At 38.4% G+C, this 23664-nt stretch overlaps 1 protein-coding gene across 2 annotated transcripts in view; it reads left to right on the forward strand.

Annotated features, from left to right (window-relative positions):
- KDM2A (lysine demethylase 2A) overlaps nt 1-23664 on the forward strand; it is a 110205-nt gene that overhangs the window by 37286 nt on the left and 49255 nt on the right. For both annotated transcript variants that reach the window (XM_039235372.1, XM_039235373.1), the window contains one exon: nt 23495-23633. In XM_039235372.1, coding sequence (XP_039091303.1) covers nt 23495-23633 — 139 coding nt within the window. The remainder of the gene's footprint in view (nt 1-23494; nt 23634-23664) is intronic.

Consider the following 23664-nt stretch of genomic DNA (forward strand, 5'->3'; position numbering starts at 1 on the left):
TTTATCGCTTTCTCTATTTCCCCTCCCCCTTACACCAGCAGCTAGAGGTATTTTTACTGTCTCTGTAGTTTTGCTTTTCCTAGCATGTCATACAGCTGGAACCCAGATACAGTATGTAGCCTCTACAGGCTGGCTTCTTTCACTTAGCACTATGCGTTTAAGGTTGTTCCATGCTTCTGTGTCTTGAGAATTCATTTCTTTTTATTGCTGAATAATATTTCATTGTGGCTGTACCACAGTTTGTTTTTCCATTTATGAACTGAAGGACATCTTGGTTGCTTCCAGGTTTTGGCAGTTATGAATAAAACTCCTATAAATGTTTGTGTGCAGGTTTTTTATGTACATGTGTTTTAAAAAAATAGGCTGTTTTTTTAGAGCTGTTTTAGATTCATAGTAAAATTGAGTGGAAGGTACAGAGTTCTCATATATCTCCTGCTGCCCTGCCCTGTGCACAAAGCTTCCTCCTCTATCAGAATCTCACACCAGAGTGTTATAATTATTAACACTTAGTGAACCTACATTGACATTAGTCCCAAAACCTATAGTTTACATTAGGGTTCACTTTGGGTATTGTACACTGTATAGGTTTTGGCGGATGTATAATGATATGTATCTACGATTACACAGAATAGTTTTCATTCTGATTTTTGAAAATCTATGCCCTGTTTACTTATCCCTTCCTCTTAATATCCTCTGGCAACCACTTACCCTTTTACTGTTCATAGTTTTGCCTTTTGCACAATGTCATATGGATGGAATCATATGGTATGCATATAGCCTTTTCAGATTGGCATCTTTCACTTAGTACTATGCATTTTAAGTTTCTTTAATGATTTTTCACAACATAATAGGTCATTTCTTTTTAGTGCTAAATAATATTCCATTATCTGGATGTACCACAGCTTGTTTATCCATTTACTTACTGAAGAACATCTTGGTTGCTTCTACATTTTGTCAGTTATAAATAAAACTGCTGTAAACATTTGTGGCAGGTTTTTGTGTGATACGAGTTTTTACTTCCTTTTGCAGATATTTTTTTTCCAGTTGTGGCTTATCTTTTCATTCTCTTAACAGTGTCTTATGCAGAACAGTTTTTATTTTTCTAATTTAATTTTTTGGAGCAGTTTTTAATTTTAATGAAGCCCAACTTACCTATTTTTTCTTTCATGGATTGTACTTTTATGTTTAATGTTTATTTTGAGAGAGAGAGACCGAGCACAGGTAAGGGAGGGGCAGAGAGAGAAGGATGGAGACACAGAATCTGAAACAGGCTCCAGGCTCTGAGATATCAGCACAGAGCCCAACGTGGGGCTCAGACTCAGAATGGTGAGATCATGATCTGAGCTGAAGTCAGTCGCTTGACCAGCTGAGTCACCCAGGTGCCCCTAGATTGTGCTTTTGGTATTGTAGCTAAAAACTCATTGTCAACACCAAGGTCACCTAAGTTTTATTTTCTAGAAGGCTTATAGTTGTGTGTTTTACATTTTAGTCTCTGATCCATTTTGAGTTTTTGTGTAACACATATATATGGTCAGTATTTGTATTTGGGGGAAGGATATGAATATCTAGTTCTTCCAGCAAAAGTTGCTGAAAAGACTGTTTTTCCACATTGAAATGTTAAATTGTCTTTGATCCTTTGTCAAAGATTGGTTGACTATACTTGTATGAGTGACCTTATCATCTAAAGTGAATTTGTCTGGGAGCTCCTGGGTGGCTGGCTCAGTTGGTTAAGCCTCCGACTCTTGGTTTCAGCTCAGATCATGATCTCGTGGTTTCATCTGGGAGCCTGCTTGGGATTCTCTCTCTCCCTCTCTCTGCCCCTCCCCCACTCACAGTATATTAATAAACTTAAAAAAAATTGTAAATGAATTTGTTTCTTCAATGTGTAGTTTGTTTTCCTAAAATGTATTCCTTGTACACTGGAACTTGGGTCTAGAGCATTAGATTCACATTAAACATTTTGGCAAGAATGATTCTGGGGTGACTGAACACTTCAAATTGTATCAAATCAGGAGGTACCCAGTATTAGACCTGGTAGTCTAATCACCATCACTGGTACTGATGGTTAAGATTGGTTAAAGGTGGCTCATTTGGTAGAGCATACGACTTTTGATCTTGGGGTCATGAATTGGAACCCCACCTTGGGTATAGAGATTATTATTATTTTTTTTAATGTTTGTTTATTTTTGAGAGAGAGACAAAGCTGTCAGAGCATGAGAGGGGGAGGGGCATAGAGATGGAGACACAGAATCTGAAACAGGCTCCAGGCTCTGAGCTGCCAGCACAGAGCCCAACGCAGGGCTTGAAATCACGAATCTTGAGATCATGACCTGAGCCGTAGTTGGACACTTAACCAACTGAGCCACCTGCGTGCCCCTAGAGATTACTTTAAAAAAAAAAAAAATCTCCTTTCTACTCTGGAAACCACTGTTGCACTATATATTAACTAACGAGAATTTAAATAAAATTTTGAAGAAAAAAAAGATTGGTTAAGGTGGTAAGCAACAAATCTCTCTCTTGTAAAGGTGTATTTTTCACTTTGCATTTAGTAATTTGGGGGTCATACTTTAACCATGTAACAAATGAATATTTGAGTCTAGATTTGTCAGGCATGTGTGCTAGGTTCTAGACAGACAATAGTAAAAAGAAAGATTTCTTCTGTCACAGAATTTGCCTTTTCCCCTCTAGGTTTCAAGACAGTAGTGGGGTTGAGTCTATCCTTGGAGAGGGATGCATTTGTCAGGCATGTGTGCTAGGTTCTAGACAGACAATAGTAAAAAGAAAGATTTCTTCTGTCACAGAATTTGCCTTTTCCCCTCTAGGTTTCAAGACAGTAGTGGGGTTGAGTCTATCCTTGGAGAAGGATGCATTTGCATCTTAGGGTATGTTGATAACAGAAAAATATATCATTGCAAAAATGTATACCAGTAAGTACAGAGTTTCAGCATAGGATGATGTAGAAGTTCTGGAGGTTGTGTTATGGTTACCTAACAATATGAATGGACTTAATGCCATTGAACTATATGCTCAAATATAGTTAAAAAGATAAATGTTATGTTTTGTACATGTTACCACAATTTTTAAAAAAGTATATGCCATTATATTTTCATCAAGCTTCCTATTCTGTTTGGGCTAGTTGGGAGAGAAACTGTTTCTGAAACAAACTTGCATGGTTCATTTCTGGTAAATATGCAGAAGCAGTGATTTTATATTTCACCCACTGCCTTCAGTAGGGTTTGTCTTTGTAGTTTTTCAGGGAAACCATTGAGACCTCTCGGTGTCCTGGATTGTGCCCAGGCTGTGGGTGGAGCTTCAGCTGTTGGTGCAGACTGGCTCTGCCTTTCACTATGTGCTGTTTCCATTTGTTACAGTTCACCAGATGCAGGCCTGCCTTTGTCAGGATACCAAGAGAGATCTGCAACTTGAACCATTGTCTGAGTGCTGCAGTTTTGACCCAAGAAATCCTATAGATTCCGGATAAGAGGAGTAACCATAATGCCAGTAGAAAAGTGATTGTTGACCAGTTTGCTTGAAGGCAGGCCCTTCATTTAGAAAATAAACCCTGTGATTAAGAGCAAGAGCTCAGTTTAGAGAGAAGGAAAGAGCACCTTTATTTGTGTCTTACGGAGTTTGGATAACCTCCCTTGCCTTCCTTTTTCCCTGAATTGACTGTGGAAGAGAAGGTGGTAGGAAAAGTTTGAGTGATGGCTGTATCATGATATGGTAAGGTGAACTGTGACTTTCTTCAGTCTACAGAAATTTTATCCATCTGAAACCTTTAATTGTTACGTTGGAGAATATCTGGTTTATCATAAATTCTCAGTTTTTAGTCTACAGATTGTAGTTATTTGTATGACCTTTGCTTTGGCAGAATTGGAAGTTATGTTGCACAGTGATTTCACAGTTTTTGACCTGCAGTAGGAAATATATTCTATGTTACCACCTAGTACTTTGCCTACTACTAGATATATGTAACTGACAGAAGTTTCAAGAAGTGCAACTTATTGGTACTACGTTTTCTGATATTTTCCATTTCATTGTATTCTACATATTTCATTTGTCAGAAATGCTTATATGACTTAAATAGACTTTTATAACTCATGGTTTAAAGATGATTGGTGCGGAACAGTGGTTCTCAAAGTGTGGTATATACTCAAGATTCATTTATAGGGGTCTGCAGAGTCCAAACTGTTCTCATAGTAATGTTAAGATGTTACTTGTTTTTTTCCCCTCTCATTCTCTACTAAGTAGAGGTTTTCCAGAGCTACATGATGTGTGATAACATTACATGCACGGCTAATGACATGTATATCTGTGTGTTCTTGTATTTTCTATAATTTCCTAAAGTAGTAGGATATAAATGTGCCCTTTTTCAGATACTAAACTCCATTTTCAGTACTCGTATTGTGCTCTTACTTTTGATTATACCTGCCTACTGTCATCTCTATAACCTCATTGTGGTCCAGTAAATCATTACTTGAAATCCTAAAGTTTTCCTTCAGCCTATGTGGAAATGCAAGTATAGTTTGTTGTCTTGTTTTGCAGTTTTATATATTTAGAGAATTCAAGGGGCACCTGGATGGCTCAGTCTATTAAGCACTGATTGCGGCTCAGATCATGATCTCATGATTTGTGAGATCAAGCTTGTGTCAGGCTCTGTGCTGACAGCATGTAGCTTGGTTGGGATTCTCTCTCTCTTTCTCTCTGCCCTCATTTGCTTGCTCTCTCTCACTCTCTCTCTCACTCACTCAAAATAAATAACATTAAAAAATAAATGAAAATTAAAAAAAGGTAATTCCTTAGTTTTAATTTGTGATCAGTAAATATTGACATAAATATCCCATGTAAACAAAAAATTTTGGGGGTCCTCAATAATTTTTAAGAATTTAAGGGGTTCCTGAGACCAGGAAGTTTGAGGGTTAAGAATGTAGACTTGCGGGGGAGGGTGGATGCCTAGATGGCTCAGTTGGTTGGGTGTCCAACTTTGACTCAGGTCATGATCTCCAGGCTCGTGAGTTCAAGCCCCGCATCGGGCTCTGTGCTGACAGCTCAGAGTCTGGAGCCTGCTTCGGATTCTGTGTTTCCCTCTCTCTTTGGCCCTCCCTTGCTCACACTCTGTCTCTCTTTCCTTCAAAAATAAACATTAGAAAAAAATTTTTTTGAAGAAAAAAAATTGGAGGTAGGGCAGGTCACACCTTGTGTGTGTGTGGTTTTAAAATATATATACATATACATATATATGTATAATATGTATACATATGTATGTGTATATGTGTGTGTGTGTATAATGAAATCTGTACTCTTTTAAGTTTTTAAGTATACAGTGTTCACTATAAGCACAATGTTGTACAACAGATCTAGAGATTTTTCATCTTGTATAATTGAAACTTTATACACACTGAGCAGCAGCTCCCTTTTCCCCCCACCCCGCCCCTCAGCCCCTTACAGCCACCATTTTACTTTCTGCTTCTATGAGTTTGACTAGAATGTAGATCTTTTTTGTAACCATTGGACTAGATTGAAATCCCAGTTTGGCTACTTGTTAAATTATCCTGGCTTAAGTTACCTAACTGTTTTGATTCTTAACTTTCTTTATAACTAAAATTGACATTTTATTATCTTTCTTCAAAGGGCTGTTATGAGGATTAAATGAGCTAGAAAAAATGACCTTGAAAATAAATGCTTAGTACATAGGAAGTATTCATATGTTAGCTATTAATATTATTGAATATATAGTAACATCTAGACACATTGATATTCAGCTGTAGTATTTCAGGGGAGGGTCAGAGAGAGAGGGAGACACAGAATCTGAAACAGGCTCCAGGCTCTGAGATAGTTGTCAGCACAGAGCCCGAAGTGGGGCTCGAACCCACAAACCGTGAGATCATGACCTGAGCCGAAATCGGATGCGCTTAACTGACTGAGCTGCCCAGGCGCCCCTAGCTGTAGTATTTCTTAGCCACACTCACCTGTGTGAAACTGGATTGTCTAAACTTCTTGTTCTCATTCTGCTCTCGCCTGTGCCTCTAGACTTTTCTTAATTGAGTTTTGTTTCTCAAATGGTGAGCTTCTTGGAAGTAGCAGCTCTTGTCTATTTCTTTCTGTTATGTCTTAGTATTCAGCCTTCAGTAAGCACTCAAGACGTGTAAGTCCTAGTACAAAGACTATGGGACACCCAGGCTTGGAATTCCCGTGAGGTTGGTGGTGGAAAAAGAGCTTTTCAGGTCCTTCTCCTGATTATTTACTCTTTCTTAAGAACCTTCTTCCACTGCTGAACTGTACTTCCTAAGAAGTATAGTGAAGGACGAATTATAATTTATTAAATAAGATCAATTTCATTGGTTAATTCTGTTCCTCTTGGCAGTATGAAATTCAAATATAATTGTGATATTTCTCACCAGGGTTTCTCTCATTACATTCCAACAATACAAGAAAATTACAATAATAGATGCCAAATAATTCAGATTAGGGTAATTTAAAAAACAAATTTTTTAATGTTTGTTTATTTTTGCAAGGCAGGGGAGGGCCAGAGACTCTGAGCAGGAGACCTAGAACCTGAAGCAAGCTCCAGGCTCTGAGCTGTTCACACAGAGCCTGATACAGGGCTCGAACTCAGAAACCGTGAGATATGACCTGAGCTGAAATTGGATGTTTAACTGACTGAGCCGTCCAGTTGCCCCTCAGGTTAGGATGACTTAATTCTTACTGTCTGGTAGGTGTAGATAATGATTACTTTTCTTTTTTTTAAATAATGATTATTTCTAAGGCACCTTCTGATAATTTGGAGTGACACAGGCAAGGAAGTATGAATTTTTTGTTGATCATTCCTCTTCTTTCCAAGTCTACTTTTAGCCTTCTGCTCTAGTCTTGACTGTCTCAATGTTCAGAAACTTGTTTGTGTGTAAGCACATTGCTACTCTTTCTTCTGTTCACATTTGACCATCCCTTCAAGCTCCCCCTGTACCCAGAAATCAAGAACAGAACAAACTCTGTTATGTAGAGCAGGGGCTTCTCCCAAATAACACCTTTCAGAGATGACCACTTCATATTAAATTGCTGGTAGTGAGGGTGGAATGAAGTTGTTGAATTTCATAAAATTTCATCCCTAGGATTAGACATTTGGTGTAAGGAGATTTAGAGATGGTGGAATCAAAAGAAAGCTCCTAAATGGACTTAGAAAGCTTACTAGAAGCCTACTACTTGGGATGATAAAGAAGAAGAAAATCTTATCTGATGTTTAACGCTATTTGAGAAGAGGCATATGAAGTATAGTTTGCCTCTAGCCACATAAACCATTCTTTTGGGGAAAGATAGTTGGTTTCCCAGTCCAGTGTTGATTCATGTTCAAAATGATAGTTGCTAATATTTTTTGAGCATGTGCTGGCTACTTTGTTTTTTATTTCATTTAATCCTCATAGAGTCCTGTGCAATGACTTCTCTTAATTAAGTAGCTCATAGTGAGAGGCTGAACCAGGATTTGAACCCTGGAAACCTGGTCCAGACCCTACTGGCACTACTTTATACAGCCTCTTATTATTATTTTTTTTAATGTTTGTTTATTTTTGAGAGGGAGAAACAGAGAGTGCAAGTGGGGGGAGGGGCAGAGAGGGAGGAGACACAATCTGAAGCAGGCTCTAAGCTCTGAGCTGTCAGCACAGAGCCTGATGTGGTGTTTGAACCCACAAACTGTGAGATCACGACCTGAGCTGAAGCTAGAGTCTTAACCAGCTGAGCCACCCAGGCGCCCCAGCCTCTTTTTTTTTTTTTTTTTTTAAGTTTTTTATTTTTGAGAGAAAGAATGCATGAGAGTGTGCAAGCAGGGGAGGGGCAGAGAGAGTGAGGGAGAGAAAGAATCCCAAGCTGGCTCCATGCTATCAGCATAGAGCCTGACACTGGGCTCCATCCCACAGTGTGAGATCCCACAATGTGAGATCATGACCTGAGCCAAAACCAAGAGTCTGATGCTCAACCAAGACACCCAGGCACCCATAACCTCTTTTTATGTATAGGGCACTTTACCGTTTATAGAATATTTTTACATTTGTTCTCATTTACCCCTCACAACAATCCTATGCATTGGGTGAAATTATTGGACATTTTCACCTGACAAAAAGGCATCTTAGGGGATTTGAAACTCAGCGTGGTGGTACTTATACCCAGGCCCACATCCACTTCTTAGTCCAGTTCCTTTGTTCTCATTATGTAGTATTGCTAAGATAGTAAATACTAGAGTCATATCTGAAGGTGAATTTGTTAAGAATTTTAACTTGGCTGAAGGTGATTGGTAATGTTCTAGATGTGATACTTAACATACTTAGTCTAGAAAAAAATAGCAAAGATGTGATCATTAACTTGCACTATTGGCTTCTCTTGGTAGCTTGAGTATAACTTCCTTATTAAATATTTTCTTTTTGTTGGACTTTTTAATGATGGGGTCAGTTTACCACTCTTATTAGTGTTCTAGGTAGATTCAGGAGTGAAGACATCGTTTTCTCTGCTTTAACTTTAGTTGGCACCAATGGGTGACTGAAAGCTTAGCAGGAAGGAAGTCTTCCCAGGATTATAATATAGTCATGATAGTGGGAGAAGGGAGGAGTAAATGATATATGAGGGACAGTTCTTTTGCCAATTCCTCCTATAGCTTCTGCTTCTAGACATGAAATTTCATGATCCATTTTTTTAAAGTTTATTTGTCTTTGAAAGAAAAAGTGTGAGTGGGGGAGGGGGAGAGAAGGGGAGAGAGGATCCCAAGCAGGCTCCATGCTTTCGGCACAGAGCCCGACAAGGGGCTCTCTCACTAACACTGAGATCATGACCTGAGCCAAAATCAAGAGTTGGAAACTCAACCCACTGAGCCACTCAGGAACCCTTCGTGATCCCTTTAAATCTCGAGATTGACCTTTGTCTGTGAATCAAAACATTGATCATCACTCCACAAAGGGACATACAGGAAAACATCCTGATGAGTGCAATGTAGCAAGGCTGGAAATAGGTGCATTTATATAATCTAGCTTCCAGTGACTACTTGCTGTCTCCCTAAACTCACTGAAAGACTTGAAGATGTATGTGTGGCACATTTCATTGTTATTTACTGAGCAAATGTCTAGAGTTAGTGTTTTGCAGAACAAGCTGTCCTTTATAAGGTGTGCAGCACCTTTTTCAGTGACAAGCAGAAAGATCACTTACTTCCCATTTAGATTTAAGATTCAACTTCTAGGGATGTTTTCTTTTTCGATAAATTGTTCTTGGCTAACAGACATACTAACCTTCACCTTCTAGGAGCTGCTATGTGCGGCACGGCTTGCACTACATATTATACTAATGTCTTTCCATTGCGTTACATCAGTTACAGACGATGTGAAAAAACTAGGCATTATTTCTTTTTCTGTATTCTGGGTGTCTGTTGCTATAGAAACATATCAGGCAGTAAACAGACGTGTTCAGGGAGTATTTGAATCTCAGTGGACGTTATTGGCTAATGAAAATAAAGTTAAGAAATTGGTTGAGTTGGGGGAGAAATTGAGTATTTCTGAGTTTAATATTGTTTCCATTTTTGGTAGGTGATATTTTTTGTAGTGTGTGGGTAGTTTAAAGATTATTTCCTAGTAATTGGGCCTTCTAAAATTCCCTTCTTTCTTGTTCTAGGAGGTAAATAATTAGAAGAAGCAAACTTTTTACATTTTAGAGGAGATTATGATTTCAAAACTAATTTTTAAATGCCAGATATTGGAAGTGATACGTTTAAAAATTGTTCTGAGGCTACAAAAAGGAGGTGAAGAGTTGAAAGAGTGGGACAGAAGGTAGAGTGAGGAATTACACATCTTTACCAGGCTACTTGTGGATAAACTAAGTATACATTTGCTTGTTGCTACAAAGTGTAATATTGCTGATACTTTTGCCAGTATCCAAGGAGAAGAGTGTATGTATATTAGAAGAAAGCCTTTGAGGGAACAAAAATATGCTTTTGGTATAGTATCTGAACTCAGATTATTTTTCTTCAAAATGTTCTTCAGATGCCTTGCCTTCATCCTGAATTTCAGAGGGTAATTTTGCTACACTTGTAGCCACGCTTTTTTCCTTTGCAGAATTGTGGCAATATCATGGTTAAATCTGCAGCAAGCACACTGAACAGTTGATTATACTAAATGGTATGTAGAAAAGCAGGCAATGTTAGTGGAAGGGATCCAGCACTTTAACTCATTTCTCAGCCAGTTGGTTTTGTGGAGGGCATATTTGTGGTCAGGGCAAGTGTCTGCTGACTCTTTCAGAGAATTTTAGGATCATTCTGTATATGTAGTAGGTATTTGACACTAGTTCTGAGGCAACTTTTAAGAGAAAGTTCACTTTGTGTTATATATCCCTCTTCCCTTTGAGCATTCTGCCTTCTCAGCTGCCTATTTTTTTTTTCCTAAATCAAGAGAGACTTAGCTGCAAATAGGCTTCTTGCCAAATTCTATAGATAATGTCTTCCTTTTATGGATTACTTTTTCTGTTGGAGTTAACTGTGATCTACTAAAGTTTTTCATATGTAGAAAGTGTTCTATGTGCTGTTGATCTCTGCAGAAGTTGATCTAAGTTAACACAGAAAGTACTTGGAGGCTGACATAGCTGAATTTCAACAAAAGAAATGCAGGCTTTTTCAGCCATGCCAGTTGATCAGTATGCATTTGTTAAAATGCATTAAAGTGGTTATGTTAAAACTAAGCATGTGTTCTTCCTTAATCCTTATGCTCAGGCCTCTTAATATTTTGGGGGCAATAAGTGTTATATAGATCAAAAGATAAAAACTCGGGCCCAGTGTTCAGTCACTGTAAGGCAGTGGTTCCCACTACTTTTGTACCATAGGATGTTCCCATTAAAATCCCCCATTAAGTGAGGTGTGATTAAATTTTTGGATTTTCTAAATAAAGATTATAACCTTTTATTTTTGAAAAATGCTTGTGGTCTATCTATATCTTATTAATGAGATACTGAGAAATCCAGGAGTATGAGGGGGAAGCCCAAAAAAGTTTGAAGAGGTCACTGCCATAGAGGAGCAACATAGAGTCTGTCTGTATCCATTGTCCTTGGAACCTAGTAGGTATTTAGTAAAGTTGTACTCAATGAATAAACATTTCCTCTTACATTAGTTCTTATGTGGATCCTTAACCAACCCCTCTATGCTAGATAGTATTTATCTGTCTTAATATATACCATATTTGAAATGTAATACTGTAATTCATTTACATGTCTGTCTCCCCCTACTGGCCAGCAGCTTCTTGAGGGCTAGAACTGTGCCTTTGGTGTGTGTGCAGGGCATCTGGCTATTACTCCATATTCAGTGTGTCTGTGTTTTATGAGTGAATAAGTATTCAAATAATTTTTACAGCACACACACGTACGTGGGGGGAGGGTGTAGACCATAGTCTATGTGTACGGGGTGTAACCTTGTAATGTTGAGTTTTCAGAAGCATGGAATAAAGAAAATGAGAACAACACTTGATTTTGGGGATGTGTATGTTCGTATGTTTTGGGGAGGATGAGAGCCTGAGCATGTGTATTCTTTTTGAAGTGCATATTAAAACTGTCAAGTAGGGATTTGGTATATGTTGCAGAGATTCAGATTTAATCCATATAAATTTATAAAAATATGCCCTCAAACTTTTTTTTAAAAAAGCAGTATCATAATGTGAGACATGAAAATCTAATTATTACACAGGCTCTGTATTTAAAATTTTTCTCTTCGGTAGTAGAATAAGGTAGGTCAGAAGTGTATAGAAGGGGCGCCTGGGTGGCTTAGTCGGTTAAGCGTCCGACTTTCGCTTGGGTCATGATCTCGCGGTTCGTAGGTTCGAGCCCCGCGTCGGGCTGTGTGCTGACTGCCAGCTCAGAGCCTGGAGCCTATTTCAGAGTCTGTATCTCCCTCTCTCTCTGACCCTCCCCTGCTCACGTTGTCTCTCTCTCTCTCCTAGAAATAAATAAAAATATTAAAAAAAAAAAGAATTGTATAGAAAATAACAGATCCTGTCCCTGTGCTATAATAAAAGCACCATTTTGCACGCCCCCCCCCCCCAAAAAAAAGAATGTTCGAGAAAATAGGGGACGAAATTAATCTTGGTAAAAAATATTGGTAATTTCATCTTTACAGGAAGTGTGTAATAAATGTCACTTTGACTACAGATTTAGAGAATGAGAACAAGTTTAATAGCATACACAATAAATGTACTAAGTTCAAAGCAATCTGTGATATAAATTGGTCTCTGGTTAGGAATAGTATTACTTTTCAACCAGAAAAGCTGAATGACCAGTAACATAATTTGTCAAGTAAAAACTAGAACTAGAAATCAGGAATTGTTGGAGCACCTGGTTGACTCAGTCAGTGGAACATGTGACTCTTTTTTTTTTTTTTAAGTTTATTTATTTATTTTGAGAGAGAGTGCGAGCAGGGGAGGGGCAGAGAGAGAGGAAAGAGAGAGAATCCCATGCAGGCTCTGCACTGAGAGTGCAGAGGGGCTTGAACTCACTAATTGTGAGATTGTGACCTGAGCTGAAATCAAGAGTTGGATGCTTAACCTACTGAGCCACCCAGGAGCCCTGCATGTGAGTCTTAATCTCAGGGTTGTAGATTCAAGCCCCATGTTCGGTGTAGAGATTAGTTAAAAATAAAAAATCTTAGGAAGGAAGGAAAATAGATAAAATAAACAGTGGCAGAGCTTAGAAAAGTAGTGTCCCTTAGCAAATCCCAGAATTCTCCTGCCCTGGAGAAGATCCTTTGCTAACCTCCTATCTACAAAACAGTTTTCTAATTTATAGAAAATCTACTTTGTTGCCAGCAGGTCTCACTACTTCACCTTTCTCTGCCAGAGCCGTTTCAGCTGTCTGGAGTCTCCTTCCTTTGCTAGTTTCTTCCAAGTGCCTCAAGCCACTAGTCTGGCTGAAGTTTGATTCCAAACCAGTGTCCGCAAAGAGCAGGAGTTAAGACCATTGGCTCTATAACCAAAGTATCAGGGTTCAGATCTCATCCACACCAATTTTACTAGTTTTGTAACTTGGGGAAGTTACTTTTGTCCTTCATTTTCTTTGTAAAGTAGAGAGGATAATAACCTTATAGGGATGTTGTTTGCCTTCAGAGTAGTAGTTTTTCTGGGTGTCATTAATAAGAACTGCCTTTTCATACTTTATACAGCTTATTCCTTCTCTGATTTCTTTTGTGCCCTTTGGGGATAAGAATAGAAAGAACAGCTAACATCTGGTTGATTGAGATATGTGAAAGTTTGTTTAATATGGACGAGGGAAGACACCAAGAAGTTGTGGAAGTCCCTAGGAGGGCTACCCTCCCAACTGCCACCAGGTCTCCCTGGTCAGGGCAGAGGGAGCTGGATCTGAAAAGAAATATTCTTTGAATAAGGACAGACAGACCTGGGGACTGGCATACGGCAAATTTTCCATGTTGTGTAATATAGGAGCAAGACTGAGATGTTAGTTGGAACCAGGTTGTAGGGACCTTATTTTAGAAAGGGACCTTAACACCAAAGGAAAATTAGGATCTAAAGAAGTTAAATGTTTATGATTTAACTGTCCAAGATGGCACAGCAAAGTATTAATAGTAGAACTGACATTATATAAGTTCTCCCTTTAGACACCTTTGCTTTCTATTATCCAAAAAAGTTAATGTAGGTCAGTTTTACCTATCTTTTTCTTCATTTGTAAAATAATGCCATCCTGTTTCCTGACTCTCACAGGGTGATTATCTTAGATAAGAAAACTATTAGAGGAGCCCCTTAGTGGCTCAGTTGGTTAAGTAACCTGACTTTGGGTTTTGGCTCAGGTCACGATCCCACATTTTTTGAGTTCAGGCCCTGGGTCAGCCTCTGTGCTGAGCAGAGCCTGGTTGGGATTGTCTCTGCCCCTTCTCTACTCTTTTTCTCTATCAAAATAAATACGGCAAACTTTAAAAAAGAAAAGAGGAAAGACTATTTGATACAAAACTTTAAATGATGTAATTACATTGGTTCTCAGAGGGTGGTTTTTGGTATATTGCATGATTTTTAAAAATTGTGGTAAAAAATATATATAACATAAAATTTCCATTTTAACTATTTAAAAAAATTTTTATGTTTATTTTTGAGAGAGAAGAGGGAAACAGTGTGAGCCGGGGAAGAGAGAGAGAGAGGGAGATAACAGGATCAGAAGTAAGCTCCAGGCTCTGAGCTGTCAGCACAGAGCCTGACACGGGGCATGAGCCCACGAACTGGGAGATCCTGACCTAAGCCAATGTCGGAGACTGAACCGACTGAGCCACCCAGGCGCCCCCAACTATTTTTTAAATGTTTGTTTATTTTTATGTCTCTCTCAAAAAGAAGTAAATATTTTAAAAAGTTTTAAAATAAACATTTATTTTTAAAAGGGAGTGGAAATGGGGGAGGGACAGAGAGATGGGGACAGAGGATCCAAAGTGGTCTCTGTGCTGACAGCAGAGGGCCTGGTGCAGGGCTCGAACTCATGAACTATGAGATCATAACCTGAGCCATCCAGATGCCCCATCTCCAGTTTAACTATATTTAAGTATACAGTTCAGTGACATTAATTACATTCACAGCTTTGTGCAACCATCATCACTACTTATTTCCAAAACTTACCCCAAATAGAAACCGTAACCATACAGCAGTAACTCCCCATTCCTCCCCCACTCCCCCAGCCCTTAGTAACTTCTAATCTGCTTTCTGTCTCTGTGAATTTGCCTGTTCTAGGTGCCTCATGTAAGTGCAGTCCTACAGTATTTATTTATCCTTTTGAATCAGGCCTGTTTCACTGAGCCTAATGTCCTCAAGATTCATCCAAGGTGCAACATGTATCAGAACTCCATTCCTCTTCATTGCTGAATAATATTCCATTGTATCTATATACCACATTCCATTCTTTTATCTGTCACTGGACATGTGGGATTGTTTGTACCTTTTGGCCTTTGTGAATAGTGCTGTTACGAATATTAGTGTAAAAATATCTGTTTGAGTTTCTGCTTTCAGTCTTTTGGGTATATACCTAAAATTAGTGGAATTATTGGATCATATGGTAGTTCTGTATTTAATTTTTTGAGGAACTGCATACTGTTTTCCACACAGGCTCCACCATATTATGTTCCCATCAGCAATGCATAAGGGTTCCATTTATCCATTTCCTTGCTGTTTTTTTGAGGTTGCTGGGGGGGGTATGTTTCTGTTTTTGTTTTTGGACAGTACACGTCCTAATGGTGAAACCTCATTGTGGTTTTGATTTGCCTTTCCCTGATGACTAGTGATGCCAAGCATCTTTTCGTGTGCAGTGGTCATTTTATATCTTCTTTGGAGAAATATCTATTTAAGTCCTTTGCCCATTTTTTTTTTTTTAATGTTTACTTTTCAGAGAAAGAGCATGAGCGTGAGCAGGGGAAGAGCAGAGGGCGGGGGGAGACACAGAAGCTGAAGCAGGCTCCAGGCTCTGAGCTGTCAGCACAGAGCCAGACTTGGGGCTCGAACCCATGAGCCACAAGACCATGTCCTAAACTAAAGTCAGATGCTTAACTAACTGAGCCACCCAGGCACCCCAGTCCTTTGCCCATTTTTGAATTGAGTTATTTTATTGTTGAGTTGTAAGAATTCTTTTTATATTCTAGATAATAATTTGCTATCAGATTTATGATTTGCATATATATTCTCCCATTCTGTAGTTTGTCTTTTTGCTCTTTTGATAGTATCCTTTGCATGAAAGTTTCTTTTTTAAGATTTTATTTTAAAGTAATCTCTCTACCCTGTGTGGGACTCAAATTTACAACCCTGAGATCAAAAGTTTCACACTCTACCAGCTGAGCCAGCCAGGTGCCCCTGAACAAGTTTTTAATTTTGATGAAGTTTAGTATGTCTGTTTTTTCCTTTACTTTTAGTGTCATGTCCAAGAAATCCAATGTTAAAAAGATGAAGCCTGCATTTTCTTCTAAACATTGTATAGTTTTAACTTTTTTGTTTTGTTTTAATGGGTTTTTTTTTAAATTTTTTTAATGCTTTATTTTTGAGAGAGAGAGAGACAGCGTGAGCAGGGGAGGGTCAGAGAGAGAGGGAGACCCAGAATCCGAAACAGGCTCCAGTTTCTGAGCTGTCAGCACAGAGCTCATTGCGGGGCTTGAACTCATGACTGCAAGATCATGACCTGAGCAGAAGTCAGATGCTTAACCGTCTGAGCCACCCAGGTGCCCCTCCAGCTTTATTCTTTTGCATGAAGATGTCCAGGTCCCTGCATCATTTGTTGAAAATGTATTTAATCCACTAGTTGCTACCATATTGAACAGCAAAGATCTAGATGATCATATCATTTTTGTCCTCTACCCTGTTAAAGTGCTGAATTCTATCAGTAGATGAGAGTGGAAATTCTTAGAACTGACAAACTACTTTTGCATTCCTAGCACATCATGGTAGCTCATTAAATACTTAACTTTTTTTAGTCACTTGTCTATGCTCCCTTTCATATAGTCAACCTAAATGGCTATGGCAATTGTTTAGGAAAAAAAATTGTGCTTTATCAAAAATCTTATTAAGCAGTGTGTCTTGAATTGGTCTACATCAAACCTTATTCTCATGTTATCAAACTACATTGCTTTATTGAAACATATACCTGTATTACCTCTTTCTTAACCTCTTTTCTTTTACAGACTGCCAATCATTTTTCATTTAGATACAATTTTTGTGCTATACAATTCACCCTTTTAAAGTGTACAATTCAGTGGCTTTTAATATATTCACAAAGTTGTGCAGACATTACCACTATCTAATTCCAGAACATTTTCATTACCTCAAAGAAACCCAGAACACATTAGCAGTTAGTCCCCATATCTTTTCCCTTCAGCCCCTAGCAGTCACTAATCTACTTTGTCTCTATAGATTTGCTTATTTTGGACATTTCATATAAATGTTATCATATAATATGTAGTCTTGTGACTGGCTTTTTTCACTGAGCATTATGTTTTCAAAGCTCATATGTGTTGTAGCGTATATCAGTATTTCACTCCCTTTTATTGCTAAACAATATTCCATTGTGTAAATATACTATATTTTTCATTCTTCAGTTGATGGACCTTTGGATTGTTTCTGCCTTTTGGCTGTAATGAATAATAATGTTATGAATGTTTGTGGGCATATGTTGTCATTCTCTTGGGTAGATACCTAGGAATGGAATTGCTGGGTAATATGGTAACTCTGTTTAACCATTTGAAGAACTGCCAGACTTTTTCCAATAGGGTTGTGCTAGTTTGCATTTCCATCAGCTGTGTAAGAGGGTTTCACTTTATTCACATTTTCACCAGCTCTTATTATCTGACTAGTAGGTGTGAAGTGGTATCTTATTGTGGCTTTGATTTGCATTGTCTTAATGACTAATGATGAGCTCATGACTAATGATATTTCATGTGTTTACTGGCCAGTTATATATATTTAAGAAATAATTATTCAAACCCTTTTTCTGTTTTTTAATTTTTATCTTTTTATTAAGTTGTAACAGTTCTTTATATATTCTAGATATCTATCTAGATACAGATATATATTCTGGATACTTATGAGATAAATGATTTGCAAATATATTCTCCCATTCTGTAGTTTGACTTTTATTTTTCTTGATAGTGTTTTTTGAAGTGCAGAAAGTGTTAATTTTGAGGAAGTTTTGTTGTTGTTTGATTATTTTGATGTTGTATCTTGCCTAATCCAAATTCATGAATATTTATACCACATTTTTTTTAAAATTTTTTTTTAATTTTTATTTATTTCTAGGAGAGAGAGAGAGAGACAGCGTGAACAGGGGAGGGTCAGAGAGAGAGGGAGACACAGACTCTGAAACAGGCTCCAGGCTCTGAGCTGGCAGTCAGCACAGAGCCCGATGCGGGGCTCGAACCCACGATCCGCGAGATCATGACCTAAGCGAAAGTCGGACGCTTAACCGACTCAGCCACCCAGGCGCCCCTATACCACATTTTTTTAAGAAGTAGTTTTAGCCATTACATTTTGTCTTTAATCCATTTTAAGTTCTTTCTTTCCTCTTCTCCCTTCCATCCTCCCTTCCATCCTTCCTTCCTTGCTTCCTTCCTTTCTATGGCATGAGAAGGTTCTATGGAACCTTTCACTAAAAGTTAACAAATATGAACTATTGTCTTCTACTGTTTCTTTTTTATGCACACTTTTTTTTTTTTTTTAATGTGTATTTTTGAAGGAAAGAGAGAAAGAGAGAGTGAGTCAGAGCATGAGAGGAGGAGGGGCAGAGAGAGACACACAGAATCCAAAGCAGGTTTCAGGCTCTGAGCTGTTAGCACTGAGCCCGTCTCCAGGCTCAAACTCACAAATTGTGCCATCATGACCCGATCATGACCTGAGCTGAAGTCGGATGCTTAACTGAGCCACCCAGTCTCAGCTCTATGTGTGCTTTTTTAAAAACAATATTGCAATCTTATAGGCATAATTTCATGTGCTGGTTTGTTGGTTTGGTTTGTTTTGTTTTGTTTGTTTTGTTTTGTTTTGTTTTGTTTTGTTTTGAAAGAGAGCTACAGAATTGCAAGCAGGCTCCATGCTCAGCGGGGAACCCAATGCAGGGCTTCATCCCATGACTGAGATCATGATCTGAGCCATAATCAAGAATTGGATGCTTATGTCCTCAGTTGGCTGCATAGCAGGATTAAACCAGCAATATCTCTGATAAAAAAAAAAAAAAAAAAAGAATTGGATCCTTAACTGACTGAGGCACCTGGGTACCCTACATGTACTGATTTTTAAACTTAGCATTTTATAAGAACTTTTCAGTATTATTTGTTGTAATAAATGTGTTAATGATCACATGTTCACTAGAGTATATATTAGCCTTGGAGGGCTTAGCTATTTTCCTATAGGACAAGTCTAGTTTTATCTGGCCTTTAAAAATGATTTCTCTTTCTCACCTCATTCCACTCCCCAAATATCTAAGAGAGGCAGATGGTTGCTGGCATCAGGGAATACTCCCTGCTCAAAATTCCTGGTTTCCTGACTCTGCTCTGCTGTTTTACTTTTTAAGTGTATTACATAAAGACATCCTAAGACAATTCCCTTTCCATCTTTCTATTTTACCACATGTTTAGAAAAGAGAATGCTGAAAGTTTCTACATAATAATTGATACTTGTTTGCATCTAGTCTTGCCTCATTATCTTTTTTCACCTAATCATCTAGAAAAATGATTGTATAATATTTGTATCCCTTGAGCTTGACTTATTTGTCAGTAATTGAGTTAATCTAAATATTCCATTTATATGACCATTTATACCATTAAATATTTAATTACAGCTTGACTGAGGCTGGTGAGTATTAGGGTGCCTGAGTGGCTCAGTTGGTTGAGCATCTGACTTCAGCTCAGGTCATGGTTTCCCAGTTCCTGGATTTGAGCCCTGTGTCAGGCTCTCCACTGTTAGCTTCAGAGCCTCTGTCTCCCTTTCTTTCTCTCTCTGCCCCTCCTTCACTTGCATGTTCACTCTCTCTCTTTCTCAAAAATAAAGAGTGGTTAATATTTTTAAGGCAGTTTTAAAATTCTTTTTATTATTTGGATCCTGGAAAACTTGAGTTCACAATATAGTTTGGTCATCTAAGTAGGATAAACAATGATTGGGGGCGCCTGGGTGGCTCAGTTGGTTAAGCGGCCAGCCGACTTCAGCTCAGGTCATGATCTCGCAGTCCGTGGGTTCAAGCCCCGCATCGGGCTCTGTGCTTGACAGCCAGCTCAGAGCCTGGAGCCTGTTTCAGATTCTGTGACTCCCTCTCTCTCTGCCCCTCCCCACTTTGTGCTCTGTCTCTCTCTATCTCAAAAATAAATACACGTTAAAAAAAATTAACAAACAACGATTGGTTATTCAGGAGTACAACTCACTATTGACCCTGTAAAGTACAAATTACTTTTGAGTGAAAATGTGGTTGGAATAGATTTCAGTGTTCAGTTTGTACCTGCTATTTATTGTGACACTGGGTTCAGGGAGGGCTGGTATCTATGGGAGGTCAGTAACTTCCTCTGGGCTGCCTAAATTGCCTGTATGAGCACCTAGAATAAAAAAAAGCACAGCATGCTGGTAAACCATTTTGAATTATTTGGTAATGTTGGCAGGCTGGAGGGGATTGGTGGCTGCTTTCCTTAGCATTAAAATGGCCTTGCCTTTCGGGTTTCACCTGTAGCAAACTGTGTTATTGCCTCCTGATTTCCAGACTTATTACAAGGATTGACTGTGTTTTTATAGCACTAATTTGCTATAGATGTTTACTTTCACCATGATTTACATTAAGACGAGGGATAGACAAAAAACAACAAACACCACCCTTGGCAATATTAAAACTGATACAAATAGTTTTTGCATTATTGCTGGCTTCCCATTTGCAACAATCAAAAAGAAAACAAGAATCCAAATTCATTTTTCTGTTGTCTTTTAAGTGGCTTGGCTAGAGCGTACTTCCCTATATCCTTATATTCTCTATATTGAAAGTGAAAATGGAAGGAGTCTTCTTGAATATTGGAGGAAGAAAAGCATGTAAAAATAAAGGAAGGATGGGGGAGCTTCTGGCTACCCTGTTAGAAATGTTGGGATAATCAGGGTGACTATGTCCTCCTTACTGAAGAAGAATCAGTTACGGTAGACCTAGGAAAGGCTGAAGTTTAAAAACATGACTTTTTTTTTGACAAGTATATTAGCAGATTAATGCTTTCTGAGTTTTGCAGGAGGGACTACATTTATTCTGATTGTATTGTCTTTGTTTTGTGATACTGGAATTCGTCTTTTGGACTTCTCTTTAAAGAGACATAAATGAAGTACAGTAAGGAGGGGAACTGAGGAGAGGCTCCTGGGTGGCTTAGTCAGTTAAGCATCACTTCGGTTCAGATCATGATCTCACAGCTTGTGAGTTCGAGCCCCACATCAGGCTCTGCTGACAGCTCGGAGCCTGGAGCCTGCTTCAAATTCTGTGTCTCCCTCTCTCTCTGCCCTTCCTCTGCTTGCTCTTTCTCTCTCTCTCTCTGTCTCTCAAAAATAAACATTAGGGGTGCCTGGGTAGCTCAGTCGGTTAAGCGCCTGACTTCAGCTCAGGTCATGATCTCACAGTTCGTGGGTTTGAGCCCCGCGTTGGGCTCTGTGCTGACAGCTCAGAGCCTGGAGCCTGCTGGATTCTGTGTATGTGTGTCTCTGCCCCTCCCCCACACTCATGTGCACGTGTGTGTGTGTTTGCCTTCTCTCTCTCTCTCTCTCTCTCAAAATAAATAAAGAAACTTAAAAGGTTAAAAAAAAAAGGCTCATGTTAAAAATTGTCAGTGAAGGGACGCCTGAGTGGCTTAGTAGGTTAAGTGTCTGACTCGGTTTCGGCTCAGGTCATGATCTCATAGTTCATGAATCGGGCTCTGCTGACAGTGTGGAGCCCGCTTGGGATTCTCTCTCTCTCTCCTCTCTCTCTGCCCTTCCCCAGCTTGCTCTTCCGTCTCTCGCAAAATAAATTTTTAAAAAAAGAAAGAAAAAACTGTCAGTGAAAAGAACCCTCTCTATAAAGGTACCTAAAAATATTTTGAACAGTGATGGCATTATTGAGATAAGTGAAGCATACCAAAACGAGGTCTTTTGGCCTTTGAGCTGGGACTTATGGCGGCAAAGGTGGTAGGTAAAAGTGTTATAAGGTTTTTGCCAAATACGGATAAGATAATCAGGTATCCTCAGTATTCCTACCCAAACATACCACTGGCATACTGAATCTACCTCTGCTCTGGTATGTAACAGTCATTTTTATTTCCTTTAATTTTATTTTTTATGACTCATTTCTGCTCCTTCCCTGACCCACATTCCCCAGCAGACCTCCCCGCAATATCTAACTTTTAAATTCCAGGTTTGATAGTTCTTAGCACATCCTAGGGTAGGGTTGCCTTATTAACCTTTGCCTCTGTCACTTCCATACCAGTTGTCCCATGTGTATGTATGCAAGAAATTTTAGCAAAATTGGACACTGACTAAAGTAAATATACCAGAAGGTGTTGCAACATAAGCAACATGTATTTTTTTTTAAATACAGCTTATGAGATATGATTCATATACTGTAAAACTCACCAGTTTAAGTGTACATAATTCATGGGGTTTTTAGTATAGTCACAAGAGTTGTACAAATATCACCACTCGCTAATTCCAGAATATTTTCATCACTCAAGAAACCCATACCATTAATAGTCCCTTCCTACTGCTCTCCCCAGCTCCTGGCAACTACTAATCTACTTTGTATCTCCATGGATTTGCCTATTCTGGACAATTCACATAAATAAAATTATATAATCTGTGATGATACAATCTGTTGTGTTTGGCTTCTTTCACTTAGCATAATATTTTCAATATTCTTCCATGTTGTAGCTACATATCAGTATTTCATTCCTTTTTATGACCAAATAATATTCTGTTGTGTAAATATACCACATTTTTTAATCCATTCATCAATCTGTTGACATTTGGGTTAATGCTGCTATAAACAAGTGTACAAGTTTTTGTGTGAACATAGGCTTTTAATTCTTTTGGATATGTACCTAGGAGTAGAATTACTGGGTCATAAGATGACTCCATGTTTAATTTTTTTTGAGGAACTGCTAAACTGTTTTCCATGGCTGCACTGTTTTACAGTCCCACCAGCAGCGTATAAGGATTCTAGTTTCTCTACATTCTCACAATCCTTTGTTCTTGTCCACCTTTTGATAATAGCCATCCTAGTGGGTGTGAAGTGGTATCTTACGGTGGTTTTGATTTTCATTTCCCCAAATGACTAGTGATATTGAGTATCTTTTCATGTGTTCTTTGGCCATTTATATGTTTTATTTCTTTTTTTTTTTTTTTTTTAGTTTTATTTAATCTCTATACCCATCAGGGGCCTTGAACTCATGACACCGAGATCAAGAGTTACATGCTCTTCCAACTGAACCAGACAGGCACCCTTGTTTCTTTGGGGAGACATCCTTAAAGCTAAATATTGATGGTCTACTATTTGGAATACTAAATTGTTTAGATTAACTTCTTTTATCTGATGTAAAGGAGTTTTTGCTTCATTAATTCAAATGTTTTAGCCTGTTATTGAAGATTATTTTAGAAAACTAATGTAGATACAGCTTTCACCTATGAAAATACTATATTTTGTATCCTGGCCTGAAATATCTATACAGATTATCTCCAATCTTTAGTGGACCTTGAATTAATTGGGTTATATTTCTGTTGTAAATTTATCTCTCTAGGCCCAAAGAGTTAGAGGTAAAATTCACATGTAGGGACCAGTGGCTCATCAAAATTTTGTTAGATTTTGTACATTCTGAAAACATTACCTGACCTTTTGTTAAGAGAAAGGTCTATAAGGCAAGGAATTTGATGTTTGATATAACACCTGAAGTTAAAAGTACGTGAGGTTAAGCGTACACATGTTTGTGAGTACTTTTAGATAAGCATGAAAAAGTACATGATTTGATCCTTTGTCCCTCTCTCCCCAGCGTGGTACCATGCGACGACGCTATGAAGATGATGGCATTTCAGATGACGAAATTGAAGGGAAAAGAACTTTTGACTTGGAAGAGAAACTTCACACCAACAAATATAATGCAAATTTTGTTACTTTTATGGAGGGAAAAGGTCAGTATCATTTTGGTTCCAGGGACCTGCA

This window comes from Hyaena hyaena, unplaced genomic scaffold (assembly GCF_003009895.1).
Source record: "Hyaena hyaena isolate Hyena2069 unplaced genomic scaffold, ASM300989v1 scaffold_98, whole genome shotgun sequence".
In the NCBI taxonomy this organism is placed as follows: Eukaryota; Metazoa; Chordata; class Mammalia; order Carnivora; family Hyaenidae; genus Hyaena; species Hyaena hyaena.